Here is a 22261-nt window from a genome sequence, read left to right on the forward strand (position 1 = left end):
GCTATATGGCTAGGGAGGTAATTTTAGAGGCAGAAATTAGTTGTGGGGTGAGAGAAAATTCTCACAATAATTTCGCCGGTTGGGCATCTAAATTATTGTACCCAGAATTATTGCTAAAGAATAATAATAAAACCCTCATCTGTTGCACCGGTTTTTTCGAGGACAATTGTCCAAAAATAATTGTGTCAAAATTCTTGTGTGCTAGAATTTCTCAGTTTTCAATGTTTTGTTTTCCGCAGTATTTTTATTGTGAAAATTGCAGTTGTGATTTTATTCGTTGTTTGCCGTAGCAAATAAAATGTATAATTAAAGCTTTAGTTAAAAGAATAATTTCCATCGGTGTGGGGCCAAAACCAAGAGGAGGTTGAGTGATTTGACACATGGAGGTGTTAGAGAACCCTTAGAGGAGAAAGGGGTAGCGAAAATCACTTAAATCAGAGGTCTACAAATAGAGAAATTAATTTTTATATATTGTTGGTGGTTTTGTGGCACATTAGTCAGGTCGGCATAGAGAATTAGAGCGCCCAAAACAGTTTGTTGACACCACATGAGAAGTGTATGAATAGAAGGAGAGTGGGAGGCATAAACTCACATCCAAAGTGCATTTTCTCATAAGCAAATACATCTATGAGGCAGTCGCAGCTCAAGGAGGAAGGCTGAGGGTGAAAAAAAAGGCTTGTTTAAGCTCTGTTTGTGTCTCTTATAGGGGCCGAGTTGGAGCAAAGGGCAGTCACATGCCTTAGGAACAAATCTGGGCAGTTTTGTGAGGGTTTTTGTGTGGTAGATTTCTTGTTTGGTGGGTCGCAGGCTTCCTGTACATTTCAGGGAGGTCGAGCCTTGTTTAGGTATCCTCAAGGCAGGTCATAACCTTGTCTTGAGGAGCATACCAACCCAAATTTCTTAATAAGGAGAGTTCGTAGCTGTGGAGGAGGGTGGGGAGGTGAAAAGAGGTGTTGTAGCAACTTGTCAACAACCCTAACTAGTGCACTAGACCTACAATAGTCTACACCTACCCATGACGAGTGAAAGGTATGTATTTGTTGATGTCTTTGAGTTGAGTAAATGCTAGTGGATGAGGTCCTAGAAGAGGACGTATTGGACACTCATGGACTATTGGAGGGCAATGTGAGAGTGGACCAATTTGGCCCTAAGTGCAGACCTTAGGAAGGACACTAGAGCTGCTAGATGATACAAGATTGAAGAAGCTCAAGGTCTGATCAACCAGAGGAGCAGTTTTGGATAACCCAAGTTCATTGTTGGAAGACATTAGAGGGAAGAAGTCCCTAAGTAGTTGACGAGCAGTAGTGGGCAAGAAGACTCAAAGTGTTGTGGCCTTGAAGGACAAAGGAGCAGCTAGTGAGCGTGAAGACCCTGTGTTGGTTGTAGATGGACTTATGATCAGCTATAGGGCAGATTGGAGAGCTGAGCTTTGTGGCCTAAAGGAATTGGTGCATTGTTAAAATTAGCAACTACGGCAAAATTTTACATTGGACAGCTCAATTGATGGAGATGATTATTGCATTAAATTCCTCTTTTCAAGAGGACCAAAATCGCCTAAAGATCATCAAATTTGTACAAGGAAAAATATGTTTTTGAGGTCAAGCCCACACAAATGCAAATTGTCAAGGTCGGCCACATCATCATGTAGGCTTATGAAGCCCAATGGACATATCTTTTGACTCTCAACGACTTGTATAAATAAGAGAGACCTCAAACCTCATTTGGAATCATCACAACTCATCATTTCTCTCTCCTCATCTAATTGGATCGTACAAATTGCAGGAGCAACTCTTCATCTCTCACATGTGTGGTTGAAAGAGGACAAATTACAGGGCCGAATTTCAAGATTTGTTGCAGGGTTTGACCAGCGTTGACCAAGGTTATTTTGACCTCCTTTGACTACGTTTTTTGTGCCAAGATTTCTATTTTGGAGGGCACCATTAATTGGCACATAGACCGAGGTTTTCTTGGCTTGTTTACTGGGTTGATTGCACGGTTGACCACATGACAAAAGTACAAACTTTGACCAAGTTTGACTGGTTGCTTTGAGACTGTTTTGTGTTGAATTTGACCAACAAGAGAAATAGAGTTTCTCTCTCCTTTGACCGAGCTGTTGTGGAAGGATTTGACCAAATTTTCACTGTTGTTGACTTTTTGGTTAGGGTAGAATTTGACTGTTGTTGACTTTCTGGTTAAGGTAGAATTTGACTGTTGTTGACTGCAGATTTGACAGGGTTGTTTTGACTTTGATTTGGCAAGTCAATTTTGACCTTTTTACTCTCTCTCTATTGAACATTTGATATAATAATAAGAAGAATTGATCAAAGGGTTTTCCCCATCTTGGGGTTTTTCCCTAGCATTCTCCAAATCCCGGTGTTCTCTTGTCTTGGCTTGTCTTCTGCATTTATTGTTTATGTTCTATCCACAGTTACTGTCAATGTGATTAATGGTTAATGTGATTGTTATTGGAAATTGTCATTGGGCTATCTAAAGGACATTGAATTAATTGTTGCAAGGATAGAACATTCCATTGTTAACTAAAATTAACATGCACTAATAGAGGCAGTGTTGAAGAACAAAAGCAAAGAACCTATAGTGTGTTCAGGATACAACAAAGCAGCTATGATTGAGCTCTACATCAGCTAGATTGTCAGTGTATCTTGTTCTTGCATTCTTGTACTAGTGGATGTATGAGGGCCATTATCCCTAGTACGAGAGCGCTAGACAGTTGTATTAACAGTTGATTAATATAACGAAGTTGGGTTGTTACTAAAATTGTAAAATTGTAAAAAGTTGTGTATATTTTGTGCACTAGTAGATTCACTCCTATATATTGTTCCACTGTGCAAAGTAGTCTTGTTGTGATACTTGGATCGGTAGCATCAGTGATTTAAGATTCTATCCTAGACTCTAGTACTGTGGGAAAACAACATTTACACCCCCTGGATCCCAAGAAAAACACTCGAGAATGGCAAGACCCAAAAGATCCAAAAGGATCTAAGAATTGCTTAGGGTAGCATCGGATGTGCTCTAGCCACGAAAATTGGTGGAGAAGCTAAAGCACATGAGATCTCTGATACCCAAAAATGGTTTGGGCATATTCTAAACAGTTTGGGAGATATTCAAATAATTAATATTTTTACTAGAGTCCCTAAGTCTAAACTTAGGGAAAATAAAATATTAATGTGAATTAATATAAAACTGTGTTAGAAGGGTCCAAAAGTCATGGATCAAGCTAGAGTTAATCTTAGCCGTTGATTAGGGACTTAATCCCGACCGTTGAAGTGTCAACGAGAAAAGTATAAGAGGAGGCTTGAGGGTCACTTGGAGAATACACTGAATTGATCAAGAATTCGATTTTCTGGGGCAGGGCTTGCTGAGGAAATCAAAGGAGTGATCAGAGTTGCAACTGAGGGGCATTGAATACAGAAGCAGAGAGGCAGAGAGGGTACCAGGAGCATCAGCGTAGAAGTCGGGAGAGAGGGACGCAGAGCCAGCTAGAGGCCACGCAGAACTAGTCAGGGCCCACGCAAAGGCAGCCAGGAGCTGCCCAGTACCAGAGAGAGCCAGTGTGGGTGACGCAGAGGCTGCCGCAGTGCCTCCAGAGGTTGATGCAGTGCCTCCAGAGGCTGACGTAGTGCCTCTAGAGGCTGACGCAGGGCGAGTTGGGGTGACGCTGGGCCAGAGAGGCTGACGCAATCCCTAGAGGCAGACGTTGGAGATTTCGTGGGGCAAATTGGAGCTAAGAGCTGTGGGATTGTTCATCCACGGTTTTAGCCGGAATATCTGTCTCCGACTGAGAGGTGTTACTGCCGAGATCATTCTCTGTTGGGTGAGTCGGTTTGGCACCCAGATTGTGTTCTGAAACTGCTTAATAATAAAACCCTCAGATAGCTGCACCGGTTTTCCTACATTGGGTTTTTCCAGGGACATTAGTCCAAAAATAACAGTGTCACTTGTGTGCTTGTTTTTCCTTCAGTTGATGATTTGTATGTGTTGAGACTGTACTTGTATTTTTTCAGTATTTACATGGTAAATAACTTGTTAATTAATAGAACAAGTAGGAAGAAATAAATCAGAAATTACAAGAAGGATTTCTAACAGATAGACTTAGAAATTCCAACATGGTATCAAAGCATGGTTGCAGATCACAGGAGAACTGAAGACATCAGCCGAGCAGAGCAGCAGCAGGAAGTTGTTCCTAGCAGAAAAGCAGTAAGGAAGGGGTGACGCAATGCCTGCGTCATCAAGTTTGAGCCAGGAGAAGGATCAGCGCAGTGGCAGAAGGGAGCAGACCCGACCTACTCAGTGCCCGGTCATCTTTCTCAGTCAGGAAGGATTGACGCCCGTGGCCAGGAGGTGCGGATTTTGCTGGTGTCGGGATTGCGCAATGCCTAGAAGCTCTAACCTTCAGTTTGTTGAGGCATAGAAGGTTGTGGGTAAGTTGCGGAGTGAAGCTGGTAGGGTACGGTGGTCAGAACAATACCTAACAGAGCAAGACCAAGGAGGAGGGAGTTGTTGCCGAGGATTTCTAGCCAAGGAATCTGGATCAGTGGTGCAGCTGCACTAACGATCAAAGTGGGGGCATCTCGACATTGGCAGAGGGGTTTCCAGGAGAGAAATCGAGGCTCAGAGGGAGTCACACCGAGAACTTCCAGAAGGGAAGTAAAGGAGCAACGAAATGGCAGTGAACGGGGTAAGAAACCAGGACAGACTGGACAGAGCCTCAAACTTCGTAGTCTGGAAGGCCAGAATCTTATTTGTTCTAGACAGGAACCATCTCAAGCACTACGCCTTGAAGACGATAGTGATCCCAGTTGACCCGGTTGAGAACGACAAGTATGAGGAGGCAATGGCGAGGGCCAAGAGCAACATCCTTGACGGGGTCAAGGACCATGTAGTACCACATATTGCCGAAAAGGAAAGGGCAAATGCGATGTGGGAGGTCCTGACAAAATTGCATCAGCATACTTCCATGCAGAGGAAGATGCTCCTAGAAAATCAGCTGCGGTCATACTAGATGCAGAAGGGAGAATAGATCGACACCTTCCTCAGTCGATTGAAGGAGATCCAGGATCAGCTGACTTCCCGGATCAAGAATTGATGGTGAGGACAGCCCTAAACACAGTCTCAGAAGACTGGGAGGTGTTTGTCCAGAGCATACTGGGCAAGGTGACCCTTCCAGATTGGGAGGCATTGAGGGCGACTCTTCGCCAAGAAGAGATCAAAAGGCTGACCAAGGCGGGAAGCAACAGCAAGGGGGTCAGAATCAAGAAGGAGGAAGAGGAAGATGCTGGCCTAGCATCTGAGGGAAAGCAGGAAAAACGGAAGAAGGACCTCTCCAAGGTCAAATGAATCCGTTGTGGGGAACTGGGCCACTATGCGAGCCAATGTCCGAGGAAGAAGAGCAAGGGAGAGGCTTCCGAGACCAAGGTTGCCCCAGCAAGGGCGGAGAAGGAAGTGGAGACACATGATGACTGTGCCATGAGTGCTCACATGCCACTTGAGAGGAAGTGGGGAGACATCGAGCTGTAGTCAGATGGACTACAAGCGATGAGGGGCAAGATCCTCGAGGTACCCAGCCTCTTGGATTATACCTTGCTACGAGAGCCCTGAAGAGGAGTAGCAGTACTGGCAGATGTCAGTAGAGACGGATGCAGATGGAGCGACAGAGGGAGCTACAGTGCAAGATTCCCAGGACAGCGTGAGGCAGCAGTGCGAGATGCATGGAGTTGTTGCAGCAGCGCAGAAGTCAGAGAAGGGGCACTTGTCAGTGACAGAGGGAGTTTCAACATTGAGGGTGTCTCTAGCCTGACAGAGATGTCAGAGTTGGGAGATCAGTTACTTCTCAGTAACTGTGTTGTAGTGCAGCAGTTAGCAGTGGCAGTGCTATGGGCAGCATGATGAGAGGGGCTTCCGTACGGATGCAACAGTGGGAGTGGCAGGGCCATGGGTAGCAGTACATGATGCGGTAGTGATGTTAGGCAACAGGCCTAGCATCAGCGTCGGGACTGATGCCCGATGATCATGGTGATGCTCAGTGAGGGGTATTACTAGAGCACAGTGCTCGCTAAGAGGGAGTGTTGATTTCGAGTAGCATCGGATGTGCTCTAGCCACGAAAATTGGTGGAGGGGTTAAGGCACATGAGATCTCTGATACCCATAAATGGTTTGGGCAAATTCTAAACAGTTTGGGAGATATTAAAATAATTAATATTTTTAATGGAGTCCCTAAGTCTAAACTTAGGGAAAATAAAATATTAATGTGAATTAATATAAAACTGTGTTAGAAGGGTCCAAAAGTCATGGATCAAGCCAGAGTTAATCTTAGCCGTTGATTAGGGACTTAATCTCGACCGTTGAATTGTCAACAAGAAAAGTATAAGAGGAGGCTTGAGGGTCACTTGGAGAATACATTGAGTTGATCAAATTCAATTTTTTGGGGCAGGGCTTGCTGAGGAAATCGAAGGAGTGATCAGAGTTACAGCTGAGTGGCAGTGAATACAGAAGCAGAGAGGCAGACAGGGTACCAGGAGCATCAGCATAGAAGCTGGGAGAAAGGGACGCATAGCCAGCTAGAGGCCACACAGAGCCAGTGAAGGCCCATGCAGAGGTAGCTAGGAGCTGCGCAGTGCCAGAGAGAGCTAGCATGGCTAACGCAGTGCCTCCAAAGGCTGACGCAGGGCAAGTTGAGGTGACGCTGGGACAAAGAGGCTGACGCAGTCCCTAGAGGCAGACGCTGGAGATTTCGTGGGACGGATTGGAGCTGGAGCTGTGGGATTGTTCATCCGTGGTTTAAGCCAAAATATTTGTCTCCGACTGAGAGGTACTACTATCAAGATCTTTCTCTGTTGGGTGAGCCGGTTTGGCATCCAGATTGTATTCTGAAATTGCTTAATAATAAAACCCTCAAATAGCTGCATCGGTTTTCCCGCATTGGGTTTTTCTAGGGACATTAGTCCAAAAACAACAGTGTCACTTGTGTGCTTGTTTTTCCTTCAGTTGATGATCTGTAATGTGTTGAGCATGTACTTGTATTTATTTTCAGTATTTACATGGTAAATAACTTGTTAATTAAACAGAACAAGTAGGCAGAAATAAATCAGAAAGTACATGAAGTATTTCTAACAGTTAGACTTAAAAATTCCAACATTACTTAGCTCACAAGCAAGCCAACATGCAGCAACAAAAGCTTCTGCAGCCAAATCTAGTCCTTCGGCCTCAGCTCAACCCCACGCAAAGTAATCTCATCCCTCATATTCTAGGATCCACCCCTCGAATGGACAAGAAAGAGACACAGCCGTGATCTTGTCTTCATGAAAAGGAAGCAGCCACTGTTGCAGACCCTCCAGAAATGGAACTGCCTCAAGGAAATGCAGCCATTGTCTCCACGCTATCTGCTATTAACAACTTCTCGAGATGTATTGATGTTCGGAAGCAAAAAGGAAGAAAATACCTTGGGAAAACCCCATGATCATTCCTGGCCTTAAAGACCAGAATCTCAATATGCGTCTTTGTATTTTCAATCTTAGGTTAACTTGTCTTTTGGTTTTGGATTTGTTAGGTTCCCCAGTGACCAACCAATCAAAAATTCTCAGCTTTTCACGTAATCTCCTTTTTAGAAGGTAATTTGGGAGGGGTGTTTGGCCCTCACTGAGTCACATTCCCCATCAATTTCAAATTCTCCACACAGTATCACCAACCAACCAAATAAGCATGCATTTGTGGAAAATGATCATTGACACTCTCAACGGGATGCTCAATGTTATGAAAGATTCAAGAAACCTAGAACTATCCTCACCACCCTCCTTGGCATTGCTGTGGGAACAAAAGTTGCAGCTTTGGCAAGAATGGGTTCTGCAGTCCCAAAATGGAAACTGGATAGACTAGCCAGCAAAGGAGAGAAGGCCAACCTCCCAGGAATAAGGAGGGGCCATCTCAAGACTCAGAGAGCTCCACCCTTGACAGAATTATGTATTCTAAGGTTTACAAGATAGGTAACTGATCTTACAGTGCAGGGTAGGCTACAGTTTGAATGTTTAAGGCAGGAAAGGTAATCTCAGGCTCTCAAATATCTTTCTTGCAGCATCATAGATAAAACAAGACACCCAGCAAGCAGTTGCAGGCTTAGGAAACAAACTTGCAAGCATTGAGAGATGCCCACAACAGGTAGAAGGCCTGGCAAGAGGCAGAATAGAGATCCAAGAGGCGAAAATGGTACAAATGGTAAATGGCAGATGCTATCAAGTATACCAGAAAAGTCCTGCAAAATAAATACTCCATCCACAATGCATTAGAAGAAAGAACCAAGTCCACCAGTATTGATAGTGGAGGAAATTCCTCACGAAGACTCTCAAAGCAAGGAAGCCAGAATGAGAATAAGTAGTGCCAATTCACCAAGTTTCTATTTAAGTTTAAGAAATATTGTGATTACTGATAATAGATGTTACATTAATATAGTTTTCAATGAATGTCAGAATGAGGCAAGTCAACTATGAAGAATTTGTAACACAGTGATATGTTTTAACTTTTCAAACTACCATGGTGGTCCATTTTTTAATATCTATGGGTTTAATCTTATGGGCAGACAAGATTTTTAGTGTGTTAGGAAAACAAAAGGGCTTAAGCCCATCCTTTTGTAATTAAAAAAAAAAAAACCTTTTCTACCCAAAAATGAAGATCAAATAAAATATTATATTAGATACCCTCACTTCAAGTTAGGATTATTCCATCAGCCAGCTAGACAAAAAATCATCTCTAAATTTGCTCCAAGCCCTTTCCTAGGTTTTATATATGACTGATCGAAGAATCACCTATTGAAAATAATCTTGGCATTTATTTGAAGCTCAGTATGGTTATCCAACCAGAGTATAATTTTGAAGGCACCAATTATCCATTAGAAACACGAACTACGCTCTGGGGCTGGTTGTGCCTAATCCCCCTTGTCCTCATTATGCTGGTGAGGAGTCATTTCTAGATTGTTCTTGAATTATACAAAGCTGGAACTCTAGAACTGAATATCAGATGCCTATAACACCAAGTTGCATGCTACAATCACACAAAAGGAGAAGATGTAGAAGATGACTCTTATTTGGCCTTAGAATTTCAACCAAGCTAATCTGCACATCTTCCCTAGCTTTGTCTTGCTGAACTGAAGCCATGGTTGAGCTGATCCAATTTAATTCATCTAATGAAAATCGTCAATCCCTCTAGTTGGTTGACTACTGACCAGAGGTAAACATTCTGACTATCTTTTAAAAGTTATGGTTCCTATGGTGATACCAGTGGACATTTAACAACAATGGCAAGCAAACAATTAGAGTTGACGCATGATTCTTCCATTTAGCTCCGTCTCTTCGTACTTATCAACTATGTTTTTGGCTTCTTTGTTCCACAGGTTTTGCAAAATCTTATAATTTTGTTGAAATATGATCTCAAATGAATCTTGAAGAAACCTATGACAGTATGAAGTAGCAAATGTGAATTCCATTAAAAGCCAACAACATATAGCATGCTATTGCCATATTTTTCCCATCAAGTTGTGAGAGAAATATCAATTAACCTGAGTTTATGACAACATTATTTCTTAATATGAACTAATCTAGGCTAAACTTTAAAAATTAATAAAATACAGACTATTACAGGTTAGGGTTTTTCACAACCAAAGGTTCTGTTCAGGTCAAATTCCATATCTAAGTTATGCTGAAATACCTAAAGTATGCAGCAAAAACTACTTCATACTTTGGATACCAATTATCAAGTAAGCATTATGACATGGCTCTCTCTCGCTGTGATATAATTAACTTGTTTTCTACACATCACACCTGTCGGTGCAACTTCATAAGCTTGACAATTGGCAGCCAGAAACGAGCTAAGATAGTTTTATCTCCCCTGACTTGCACTCCTACCCTAGACATCCATATGAGAAATAAGCGGACGTTGCATATGAAAAGAAACAAATGCACATCATGCTTGTTCCCCTCAAATCTCAGCTCAGTTTAGCAAAACAATTCTTTGTTTTCAAGGCAAGCAATGATCCTACTAGAAGCTCAGTGCATCCTAAAAGTGGTCCAATTTTATTTTCATGTACAACTTTTATATGAAAACTATTTAGTATTTATGCATTGTCAATTGTACCCTCACAAAACCTTACAAAGATACTGCTCCATTAAAAAAATTCTACAACTCCACTTTCAAGTGCGTAAGAGCTGCAATACAAATCTGAAGCAGGTGTAGATGCTTGTGAAAAAATGATTTGAATGAACTTAAAGGGGAAAATTTAAAAAAAAAGACACCATTTCCTAAACGTCCTACTGTCTGTAAAATTTACCTAGAAATTTTCAATCTGTATTTAAGCACCTAGCAGCTGTTCACTGAGCAAACAATTTATTTTTTCCAATCCATAACTTGACCCTAAGCCTTTTCTCATATTAGTATTAATACAACACAGTATTCCGCCACCTCCCTTCTTTGTATTTTCCTCTCACATTTATTTTACATCTCGAAATTGTAATATTTTTAGATAGCCTTCTCTGGTACTTCCACCATACCTTCCAGTATAAAATATGCCAATTTATCTTTGTCTGTGCCATTGATTTATGAAACTGGGTTATTTCATACTGAATTTCAAGAAGGTTGTTACAGGTGCCATTTCATGAATGTATATGTGATAAATCTTTCATTAGCTTCAATAAAATCCTGATAGCAACCCCAATAAAAGGTCCAAGTGAGAGACATACCTAACTGATATTCAGGTAATACAGCTACAGCACTTTGTACTGCAAAGTTGAGTGCATGCTTATAATCTAAGTAACCTAGTTTGTGCTCGTATTCAAATTCGATGACAACGAACTTTGCCAAAAACAAAAAAATTGCCAGTGCAAAAAGAAAAAGATAAAATTCACCATTCAGTTTGACAAAAATATTTGATTCAATTTTTCCATGACTTTCTGAAAACATTATAAAGCATCATTTATTGTTCAAAACATGTCAAAATATATCTTCTTGTGTGCACTGTGTGTGTCAAGTTTAACAAAATATACAAGAATCTTAATGATTATTTTAAGAATTTTACGAAAATTGCCAGGCCATCCAATTCATCATTATATTTCCCATTACATTCAATATCCACCATTAAGATTGCCAATGCTTGATTTAACAAATTTTTACCTTTTTTAAATAGCTTTCCCAACTGCAATGACACAACTCATAACCATGCTTACCTTTGCATGCGATATACACATTTTGGACATCTTCTTCATCTTTGAGCTTTTTTTGTTGTTCTTTTTCAGCATTCCTCTTCACCAGCTCCAAAGTACTAGCATAGTTCTCTGGATCCAGCTGCAACCAGTACAAAAAAGAAAGCAATAAAACACATAAGTTCAGAAAAAAAGAAGCACGCGTATACCATTGTAAAGCTTTTTAATGATGAGAAATTTTCAACATCTCGAGTTGCATGACCAAAAACTTACCCGATCTCGGCGTGCTTTCTTAAGATTCTCCTGCGTTGCTTTTCTGGCTGCAAATTTTTCAGCCTTGCTCATGCCATAATACTACAACACATCAGAAACCTTATATGAGCAAAGCAGTGCTCTTTGGCGTTTATCGACAAGTAGATTAGTGCAGTATTTTAATTTAACTGGGATGTGCACAAACAATTCACTCTCACACAATTGCAAAAATTATCTGTTGCGAGAAAATGTATGTAGATTCAGAACAAAACTTCCCACAAATCATAGTTATAAAACATGGAATTGTCTTCGATTTGGCCACCTATCAAACAAGGTTTGGACTCAAGCTAGCATTGACTTGGATTCAATGAACCAGATTTTTAAAATATATATATAATGATTAATTTTTATTTGGGAATTTAATTAAAGAAAACAACTATTTTTAAGATTCCAACCCATTAGAGAGAAAATATGCAAAGTTCGCTCATCTATATACCATGTAAGGGTGAATATATTAAAATGGCACAGAGTGCAAAACATATCAGCAACAAAATAAACAATCAATGAGGCTCTAAATGGCCTCTAGCTTCCAAAACCATGCTACAAGCTTCTGGGCCACTGGCGTACTACAAATCACTGATCAATATGATCACTCATCAAAATCATCACCATTACTAGAAATGGGATCATCAGCAGGAGCTGCATTACTAGAATACCAAAGCAACTACTAAAAGGTACAAAGGTAAAGCACGAATAGAGCAGTCAAGCAGTCAACTTGGTAGGTTCCTTTCTTACAACCTATGTGTACTACAAACAGTATGGGAACCTACCATTTCTCCAAGAAATAGCACAGAAACAAGAACGGTACAGAATTGTTATCATGAACATTTTTGCTACTGAACTAGGGCCTCACCATCATATCCAGCCCCTGTTCCTCTCCATTTATTTCCGACCTTACTTGATCATGCTCTTTCATGTGTCTGTTCAATTAGAACCATAGTTTCCAAAACCGGTGGAAAAAACCGGTTACCGGCCGGTTAGGCTGGCCGGTCGGAACCGGTGGAAAAACCCGGTTCACAGCACCATTTGCCCGGAAATCTGCCCTAACCGGTAAAAACCGGCCGGTTTAGGGCGGAACCGGCCGGTTAGCTGGCCGGTCGGAACCGGTGGAAAAACCCGGTTCACAGCACCATTTGCCCGGAAATCTGCCCTAACCGGTAAAAACCGGCCGGTTTAGGGCGGAACCGGCCGGTTTATTGCTAACCGGCCGGTTCCGTCCTAAACCGGCCAGTTTATGGACAGGCCGCCGGTCAAGCAAAAAGCGCAGCGGTTTTTTGGAAATGAGGGCGGTTTAGGGGTTTTGGGGGTGAGGGAAAGGGATTTTCCCTCCAAAAACACCCTCACACTTGCTATAAGACACCCCTCTCACTCTCATTTGTCTCACACAACTGATTTGGAGTGTTTGTGAGTGTTTGTGAGTTTGTTTGTGAGCTTGGAGAGTGTGGAGTTTTTGCTGAAGTAGTCATCTTGGAGTTGGAGTTGGAGCTATTTTGGAGATAGTGTGTAGCTGTCAGTGGAGTTGCCATCATCAAGAGGAGGCTAAGGGAGCTACTTTGCATTTCCAGGTAAGGATTTGCACTTGATAATTCCTCATTTGGGTCTGCTGTCCATGAATTATTTTTTTTGTGCTATAAACTTCTCACTTCAATGATCTATCATCTATGCTAAGCCTATGAACTCTCTAGCTCTATGCTATCAAATTTTGTAGCTTGCATGTGCATTTTTTTTCCTACATTTATCATTGGTTTTCCATGTTCCTTAGCTGCAATTTTTTTTTTAAATGGCAGATTTATTTGCAAATTGTTATTATTTCAAGCAAACATGGCTCCAAAAGGAAAGGACAGTGCATGGGCTCATTGTGATGTAATTGAGGGAAAAATGATATGCAAATTATGCCATAAATCTATTGGAGGTGGGGGTATTCTTAGGTTGAAACAACACTTGGCTGGGGTAAGAGGCCAAGTAAAGCCATGTGATGCACCAAAAGAACTGTTAGGTCCTATTAGGGCAGAATACATTGCCAAGCTTGAAAAATTTTATGAGGATAAGGCTAGGGAGAAGGCCATCCAAGATGAAATTGCAAGGAAGAGGGAATTAATGGAAACCATGAATCTTATGAAACAGAGTGGGTATGATGATTATGAGATTCAAGACTCCACTTCTATCCCTTCCACCAATGACCCCTTTCACTATGTTCATCCTTCTGTTGGAGTTGGCCAACCATCAAAAGGACCAAAGAGACCAAACATCCAAAGTTATTTCTCATCTTCCGCCACCATTGCTTCTTCTAAATCTAATCCCACTTCCTCCCAGCCAAGTTCTCAACCCACTTTGGATCAGCATTGGAAAAAACAATGCAAAGAAACTTCTCACCAATACATTGCTAGATGGTGGTATGATTCAGATATCCCATTTAATGCTGCTCGCTCACCTTATTACCAAGCTATGTGGGACTCTGTTATAGCTGCAGGAAAGGGCTTCAAAGGCCCTAGTATGCATGACTTGAGGGGAGCTCTTTTGCAAAAAGAGATATCTTCCATTGATGAGTATTTGACTGAGTTTAGAGAGTCATGGGTCAAAACAGGTTGTTCCATTATGTCAGATGGATGGACCGATGGAAAGAACCGCACTATCATTAATTTCCTTGTTTCTTGCCCTCAAGGAACCATGTTTTTGAAATCAGTTGATGCATCTGATAGGGTAAAGGATGCAAGCCTTCTATTTGAGCTTTTGGATAACATTATTCAGGAAGTTGGGGAGCAGCATGTTGTGCAGGTCATCACTGATAATGCCTCAAACTATGTTCTTGCTGGAAAGATGCTTGAGGCCAAATATAAGACCATATTTTGGACTCCATGTGCTGCACATTGCATAGACCTCATGCTTGAGGATATAGGCAAGGTGGAGTGGGTAAAAAACACTGTAGAGCATGCCAAGTGCATTACAAAATACATTTACAACCACTCATGGGTATTGAGCCTAATGAGGAAACACACTGGAGGCAAAGAGCTTGTTAGGCCTGCAATTACGAGATTTGCAACTCACTTCCTCACGTTGCAATGTCTCAATGGTCAACATAGAAACTTGCAGAAAATGTTTTCCTCTGATGAATGGTCTGAATCTCGGTGGGCTCGTAGACCAGATGGAAAAGACACCAAAAAGAAAGTGTTAGACACTTATTTTTGGAAAAGGTCTGTAGAGCTTGTGAAAATTACCGAGCCCCTTGTTAAGGTGCTAAGGTTGGTGGATGGGGAAAGATTGGCCATGGGCTACATTTATGAAGCTATGGATCAGGCAAAGGAGCAGATACGGGCAGCTTACAATGACAGGTTAGCTAAATATGGCCGTATATGGGAGATCATTGATAACAGATGGAACAATCAACTCCATCGTCCTATACATGCAGCCGGGTATTTTTTGAACCCAAGGTATCACTATAAAAATCGGCTAGGAGATCAGCATGATGGGGAGGTCAGAGCTGGATTGATTGATTGCTTGGAGCGCATGGTCCCTAACCATGTAGACCAGTTGGATATACATAGACAGCTTACTATTTTCAATCAAGCAAGTGGTACTTTTGGCAAAAACTTGGCAAAGATGGCAAGAGATGTGGACCAACCAGGTAAGCAATTCCAATTTCCATTTTGTTTTTCAATTCAAGTTAAAATTGTTTACGTTCTTTACAATTCAAATTATAAACTACGTTACTAATTATTGTCTTTTTCTTTGCAGCACATTGGTGGGAGTCATTTGGTGGCCAGTGTCCTCAATTGCAAAGGTTTGCAATTAGAGTCCTCAGTCAAACTTGCAGTGCTTCAGGTTGTGAGCGCAATTGGTCTGTTTTTGAGCGCATACACACGAAGAAGAGAAACCGTTTGGAACAAAAACGGTTAAATGATCTTGTTTTTGTGCAATACAACCTTCGACTGAGGAGGAACCAAATGATGAGCAAATCACCTGATCTAGATCCCATTGTGTTGGACGATATTGATCCAACATCAGAATGGGTGGAGGAGACTGAAGATCCTGTGTTTGAGGCTGATTTTGATATCGACATGGCTTTAGCGGAGGATGAGGCAGATTATGTGGCGGCATCAGAACCAGGATCAGTAGTGGCATCAAGGAAAGGCAAGGAACCAATGGAAGGCACTAGTCGTGCAGGTCGACAAACTCGTGCTTCCACTAGGTCCACTTCTATTGTCATTGGTGGCATTGATACTGATGTTGCAGATGAGGCAGAGGCATCCTCAGACTCTGAACCAGATGATGTCTATGTAGCTCCTGATGATGATCCTGTGTCTAGTAGTGGTGATGGACTTGATGATTGATCATGTGTACACTGTAGACTTGTAGTAGGCCAATGGCCTCATAGCTTGCAGCATTGTTTTTGGACTTTATAGGCCATTTAGAGCCTCATTTCTTATGTATTTTGCTATTTTGTCGATGATATGTATTGCACTCGGTGCCATTTTGATATATTCACCTTTGCATGGTATATAAATGAGCAAACTTTGCATATTTTGTCTCTATTGGCTTGGAATCATGGTTTTACATCTTAAAAATAGTTTTGTTTCATTAAAAATTAATTATTTAATGTATTTTTTAAAAACCGGTTCGTTTAGACCAAACCAGTCCCGGTTAGACCGGTTCCAGTCGGTAAACCGGTTAGCTAGGTGGACCGGTTCGGTCACCGGTTCCGGTTTTAAAAACACTGATTAGAACTTGTAGCTTACTTCATGCTTTCCTGTAGGTTCTTATCGTTGATTGTGCTTTTTTCTTCAATTCCCACTAACCAAGCCTTTTGGTTATATAATCGACACTCGTATGATTATCTTATTTTATCTCTGCCTAAGAAGCATTTGAAAATTGATGCCTGCCTAAGCTGCATATACCCCAATGATGCAGCCTAAGCCGCATATACCCACAGTATGCAAATAAATTGCATGTCACACTATGTGTGTACATGTCCCAAGAATTTCAAATATTCCTTTGGCTTAGTAAAACCTTCACAAATCAAGGTTTAATGCTCTTTCTATAAACTCTATGCAGAAACGTTTGATTTAACTATCCAAAGTCTTAACTTTAATAAACCTTTGAGCAGAACCTTATAACCCTTCCATAATCTTTGGTTTAACGCTCTTTAATTAAATGCTTAAGCGGAAGCTATTTAATCATACCTTAATCAGATTACACCCACGCTTATCAACCATACCATGGTCTTTAGACTTTGGTTAAACTCAACTTAAACCATAATACCATGACCCCGCTTATTTCTATTATAATTTCCGTATAATAGAAATATTTCATAAACACACTTAAACCTTACCTTTCCGCCATTCTTCAAACCTTTTGCACATATATCGATGCTCTCCTTAGAGCGTTAAATCTCCGTTGTTGATCTCATTCCTCGATCAGGCGGTTATTGCATCACCCGATCGCTAACTAGCTTAGCCGATCTCCACCGTTGATCTGTCTCATCCGATCCAACGGCTATCACGTCATCCGCTCACCAACAAAATTGGTTGTTCACCACTGTTGATCAATCTCGCTCGATCCAACGGTTATCGCGCAATCTCGTGCAGATATTTGCGCGACCGATATCAGATTGGAAGCACGTGAGGAAAGTGGTTTTCTCTCTCCTTCGTTTGCTACGTGTCAACTGCTAAAGGTAATCGCGTGAAATGAAATTTTGAAAGACCGCTTACCACCTTTAGGGTGCGCGAGAAACTGCTTACCCCTTGCAAAGACCGCTCCATCCAATCTCCGCCATTCATCTTCTTGACTTTATTTGTGCGACTTAAGCTTAGTTGTCTATCGCACACAACCTCATCGTTGATCTGATGGATCCAACAGTTCCTGTGCACCGTTACGTTCTTTTGGTTCTTACTGTGTAATCGCTCATTCGGCTTTCTGCCTATGTATTTGTCTTCGCCTCACAATCTTCACTTGTTCTGATCTCGATCTCCACTCGCGTCTTTACGCTTCCTTCGTAAACCTTTAGGTTTTAGGAAACCTTACAGTTATACCTTCGCTGTGAAGGTTCTCTCCAATATTGTCTGTGCGCAACCATGTAACGCACTTCTCTATACTTCGTCTCTGGTTCTGCACCTGCAAGCTATGTTACGCAGATTTACTCTAGTCCACACACAGATTATAACTCAACTACTCAATACACATCACACAAACTTAGAATCGAGTTATATGTATTAATAAACAAACATTTACATAGGAATTTCTTCTTCGACCTGATTTTCAATATCAGTGGCCTTTCCTTTCCTGCCCGTAGGCCTAACTGACTGACTGACTGATTGTTGATTGCCTATCTGACTGACTAATTCTCTCTATGCCTTTTAGGCTTACATTTATACAAAAGGTTCTATTTAACCAATTCTGGTTCAGATCCTAAATCTGCTGAACTAAATCCTGAATATCCTCTAAATCCACTTTTAACTCTAGTAATCCCTAAGAATCCTCTCTAGTTCCACGAATCATGACACCATTTTCTAGTCTAAGATTTACAATTGATTTCCAACTCTCTCATCATCACTCGCGTTCTCCTACATTCGAGAGCATTTACAAATATCCTCACAATATCTAATTAATTCCTATTCTAATCACTCAAAACATTAATAATTACATACATAGGAATCAAACTTCCTTGAAAACACAAGGCCCCCTAAGTTAACTAGAACATAATGAAATTGCTAAGCTATATGCTCCTGCATCAGACTCCCAAGGTTAAAATAATCATGATCTCCTGATCATGTGCTTCCGACCTTTGTCTTCCTGGATCCCATACTTTGTTCTGTAATTTGTCTTTGGTTGCTGCTGTTGTTTGTTGTTGTTCTCCAGGTTTCCACACTTTATGTTGCTTTGCTCCACTAGCTATGCTTTCACAGTCTACTGCTATCTTTCTCTTTCTATTGCTCCATGGCCTTCTTACTGTTGTTTTCTTATGAGGCACCTTCTTCATCAATCTCATTATTCTTTCAATCTCTATGTCCAATTTATCTTCTAACTGATAATTACTTTGCCATTTGTTGTTGTACTCTGTCCACTCATCTTCAAACTGTTGTTTGTTGTCTTCTCTTTGAAGTTGTTGGATTCTTACTACCGCCCTTTCATCCTTACCCTCTTGTTGTTGTCCAAACAACCTCTGTTTAATATCTGTAAATTTACTTTCAAAAAGTAAATTGTCCTCCAATTTCCTTTGTACTTGATTCCTCTCAAATACATCACTATGTTGTTCATCAATTCTAGCATATTTTCCTTCCTCTTCCTTGACAACCCTCAGTAATTGTCCTTCACTTCCTTGACTGATTCTGACAATCAATTTAACTTCTTCAAGCATAGTATCTTCATGCTTTTCATCTTCCTCATTAGCATGTCCAACCTGGCAACTTCCAGTCTTCTTCAGTTCTAAAACTGACTCTTCAACTTGAAACATGTTTGTCTCATTTTCATCAAATCATGTAATCATAAAACAATTATCAGAATTAAAAATATAAGGCCTCATTACATTTTCCTTCTCTGGCAACATCTCAGTATGCTGCTCCAAGTCTTCCTTCAATTCCTTTGTCAACACATCAGTATGTTGATTTAAACTCTCCTCCATATCATCTGTTTCAATGATATCTCTCTACTCTGGTTCACAATAATGAATTCCTTCTTTTGTAATGTCATTTTGCTAAACTTCTATTACCATTCTCTTTTCCTTATGATTGTCATTCATGACAATTTTTTTGTCTTCTTTTTTGAGCAATTTATCCTGAGTCTACATCCTCTACTTTTCCAACTCCCCTCTTTGAAAGTCTAATTTCCTATATAACTCAATAATTTCAATTGGAGTAGAATTTGGAAATTTCACACAATTTTCCATACCTTCCTTTGTTATTGACAAATCATCAGATGTCCTTTCTCCCTTTGCTAAATCTGTTGCATAGACTTCTTCTTTCTTAACATATTTCAGTAGATGTCCTTCTTCTTCAATGCACTTTGCGTTGTTGTCTTTCTGTAAGCCTTCTTCAAGAGCTATCCTTGCCCCATCATCTGCATTAATATTATCCTGCGTTCGTTCTTCATCAATAACATTAATCAAATTCATTAGATTACCGCTCTAAGACAATATTTCTTCATTCTTCATCAGAATAAAATCCTGATCTTCCATCTCTATGACAGCTTTAAATGACTGTCTTCCCTCATTAAGTAACTCATCCATAGACTCTTCCTGCTATAACCAATCAAATTATTCATTTTCTGAGAAATATCCTTTGTCATCTTTTACTTCAAGATCTTCATCCATTCTGAATACATTTTCACAAAGTTGCTTTTCTCCTGCAATACCTGCAATCATACACAAATTATCAGTTTTAAAAGCATAAGACCTTGTGGTCTCACTTGATGCTTCAGTCATCATATCTCCTTGTTGTCTTGAATTCTCACAATAATTCATAAGATCTTCCACAGATCTCCAGTCTTCATCTTTACCCAAAACTTCACCCTGTTCTGCTTCACAAATGGAAACTTCCATTTCCAACTCAACTTCTCTGAGTTTTTCCACCAGCCACTTCACTTGCCTCTATTGTAGCCTTTTTTGTAACTTAGACCATTTCACTGCCTTTTTCCTCAAGACCCAACCTTGTCTTTGGTTTTCCTCTAGTATCATCCTTAATACATCGAGTTGTTCTTTTAACTCTGCAATCTCCTTGTCACGCTCCTCTTGACTCATTCTCTTGCCATTTGCCTTGGCATCCTCCTTCTTCACTTTTCTTCTACTGTGGTCTTCCTCAGAACCTCTGTTATCTCTGTTATGACTATCAGTAGTCATCTTCTTCTCTATCTTCATGAGTTCCTCACTCACTTACTATGAGCTGCATTAAAGCCTCTGCAACAGCAAGTCCTCCCTGTTGTCACTTACCTCACCAAGCTCTCCTCTGTACTTGGTCTTTTGGCAAGCACTTGGTTCTCTATTCTCTCGAACCTCTTTGAGCACTTCTCTCTGCTCCTTCTAGGCTTCAACTCATCTGCACCTTTTAAGAACACAATTGTCCTCTTGTATTTCAATCACAAACGAAATACTAGGTTCTGGCCACCTCTTCTTTCACTCAGAAACTCTTCCCAGCTTTCTTCATCCCTTAGCAATTCTACCCACATCCTCTATGGAATTGCCTTTATGATCTTCCCGTGAGCTGCAACAAAACCTCTACAGTAACAAGTCTCATTCTTGCTACACATGCCTCACTAAGCTTCTCTCCTTTGAGCTCAGTCTTTTGGTATTTCTCTAGTTCTCTCCTCTGGAACCAATTGAGCACTCCTTGCTCTAGGTTGCTGCAATCTTCTCACATGCTATCTTCAAAACCTCTGCATGATCTTGTTCTACCATTCACCTGCACTTTGAATGGATTGTTCTTTGTTTCCTTTGCATCTGCAATTCTGCTACACTTTGTGTGCCTACTATTTGTCAGATTTAAAATCTGATCTCCTCTTGTCTGCATACACACTTTCACAACATAACTCTGTTCTAAGTTTTTTCAAAGAATTCTTACACAGAGAATTTCCTTGTTCTGCCCTGATACCAAAATGATGCCTGCCTAAGCTGCATATACCCCAATGATGCAGCCTAAGCCGCATATACCCACAGTATACAAATAAATTGCATGTCACACTGTGTGTACATGACCTAGGAATTTCAAATATTCCTTTGGCTTAGTAAAACCTTCACAAATCAAGGTTTAATGCTCTTTCTATAAACTCTATGTGAAAACATTTGATTTAACTATCCAAAGTCTTAACTTTAATAAACCTTTGAGCGGAACCTTATAAACCTTCCATAATCTTTGGTTTAACTCTCTTTAATTAAATGCTTAAGCGGAAGCTATTTAATCATACCTTAATCAGATTACACCTGGGCTTATCAACCATACCATAGTCTTTAGACTTTGGTTAAACTCAACTTAAACAATAATACCTTAACCCCACTTATTTCTATTATAATTTCCATATAATAGAAATATTTCATAAACACACTTAAACCTTACCTTTCCGCCATTCTTCAAACCTTTTGCACATATATCGATGCTCTCCTTAGCGCGTTAAATCTTTGTCGTCGATCTCATTCCTCAATCCGATGGTTATCGCATCACTCGACCACTAACTAGCTTAGCCAATCTCCACCGTTGATCGGTCTCATCCGATCCAACAGCTATCACGTCAGCCGCTCGCCAACAAACTTGGCTGATCACCACCGTTGATCAATCTCACTCGATCCAACGATTATCGCACAATCTTGCACAGATATTTGCACGATCAATATCAGATTGGAAGCACGCGAGAAAAGTGGTTTTCTCTCTCCATCGTTTGCTACGTGTCAGCCGCTAAGGGTAATCGCGTGAAATTTTGAAAGACCGCTTACCACCTTTAGGGCACGCGAGAAACTACTTACCCCTTGCGAAGACTGCTCCGTCCTTCTGCTAACACGTGGTGTTAATCTCCGCCATTCATCTTCTTGACTTTATTTGCGCGACTTAATCTTAGTTGTCTATCGCACACAACCTCGTCCGTTGATTTGATGGATCCAACGGTTCTTGTGCACCGTTACGTTCTTTTGGTTCTTACTGTGTAATCGCTCATTCGGCTTTCTGCCTGTGTATTTGTCTTCGCCTCACGATCTTCACTTGTTCTGATCTCGATGTCCGCTCGCGTCTTTACGCTTCCTTCATAAACCTTTGGGTTTTAGGAAGCCTTACAGTTAT

The 22261-nt window shown here is 40.8% G+C and overlaps 2 protein-coding genes across 5 annotated transcripts in view; one reads left to right on the forward strand and one right to left on the reverse strand.

Moving 5' to 3' along the window:
* LOC149184280 (uncharacterized) overlaps nt 1-22261 on the reverse strand; it is a 219133-nt gene that overhangs the window by 194156 nt on the left and 2716 nt on the right. For all 4 annotated transcript variants that reach the window (XR_016257253.1, XM_089417429.1, XM_089417428.1 and 1 more), the window contains exons 3-4: nt 11472-11552; nt 11223-11340 (exon numbers count right to left, since the gene is read on the reverse strand). Coding sequence is in view for 3 of the 4 variants with exons in the window: in XM_089417429.1 (XP_089273555.1) it covers nt 11223-11340; nt 11472-11552 (199 nt within the window). In the remaining variant the exon portion in view is untranslated. The remainder of the gene's footprint in view (nt 1-11222; nt 11341-11471; nt 11553-22261) is intronic.
* Nucleotides 13788-16075, forward strand: LOC149184281 (uncharacterized). The gene is made up of 2 exons (XM_089418879.1): nt 13788-15132; nt 15243-16075. Exons 1-2 carry the CDS (start codon nt 13956-13958, stop codon nt 15836-15838), a joined length of 1773 nt encoding a protein of 590 aa, XP_089275005.1. The 5' UTR covers nt 13788-13955; the 3' UTR covers nt 15839-16075.

Source organism: Pinus tabuliformis, chromosome 3_2 (genome assembly GCF_031772625.1).
Source record: "Pinus tabuliformis cultivar Carrire ecotype Pingquan chromosome 3_2, CPIR1, whole genome shotgun sequence".
NCBI classification, from domain to species: Eukaryota; Viridiplantae; Streptophyta; class Pinopsida; order Pinales; family Pinaceae; genus Pinus; species Pinus tabuliformis.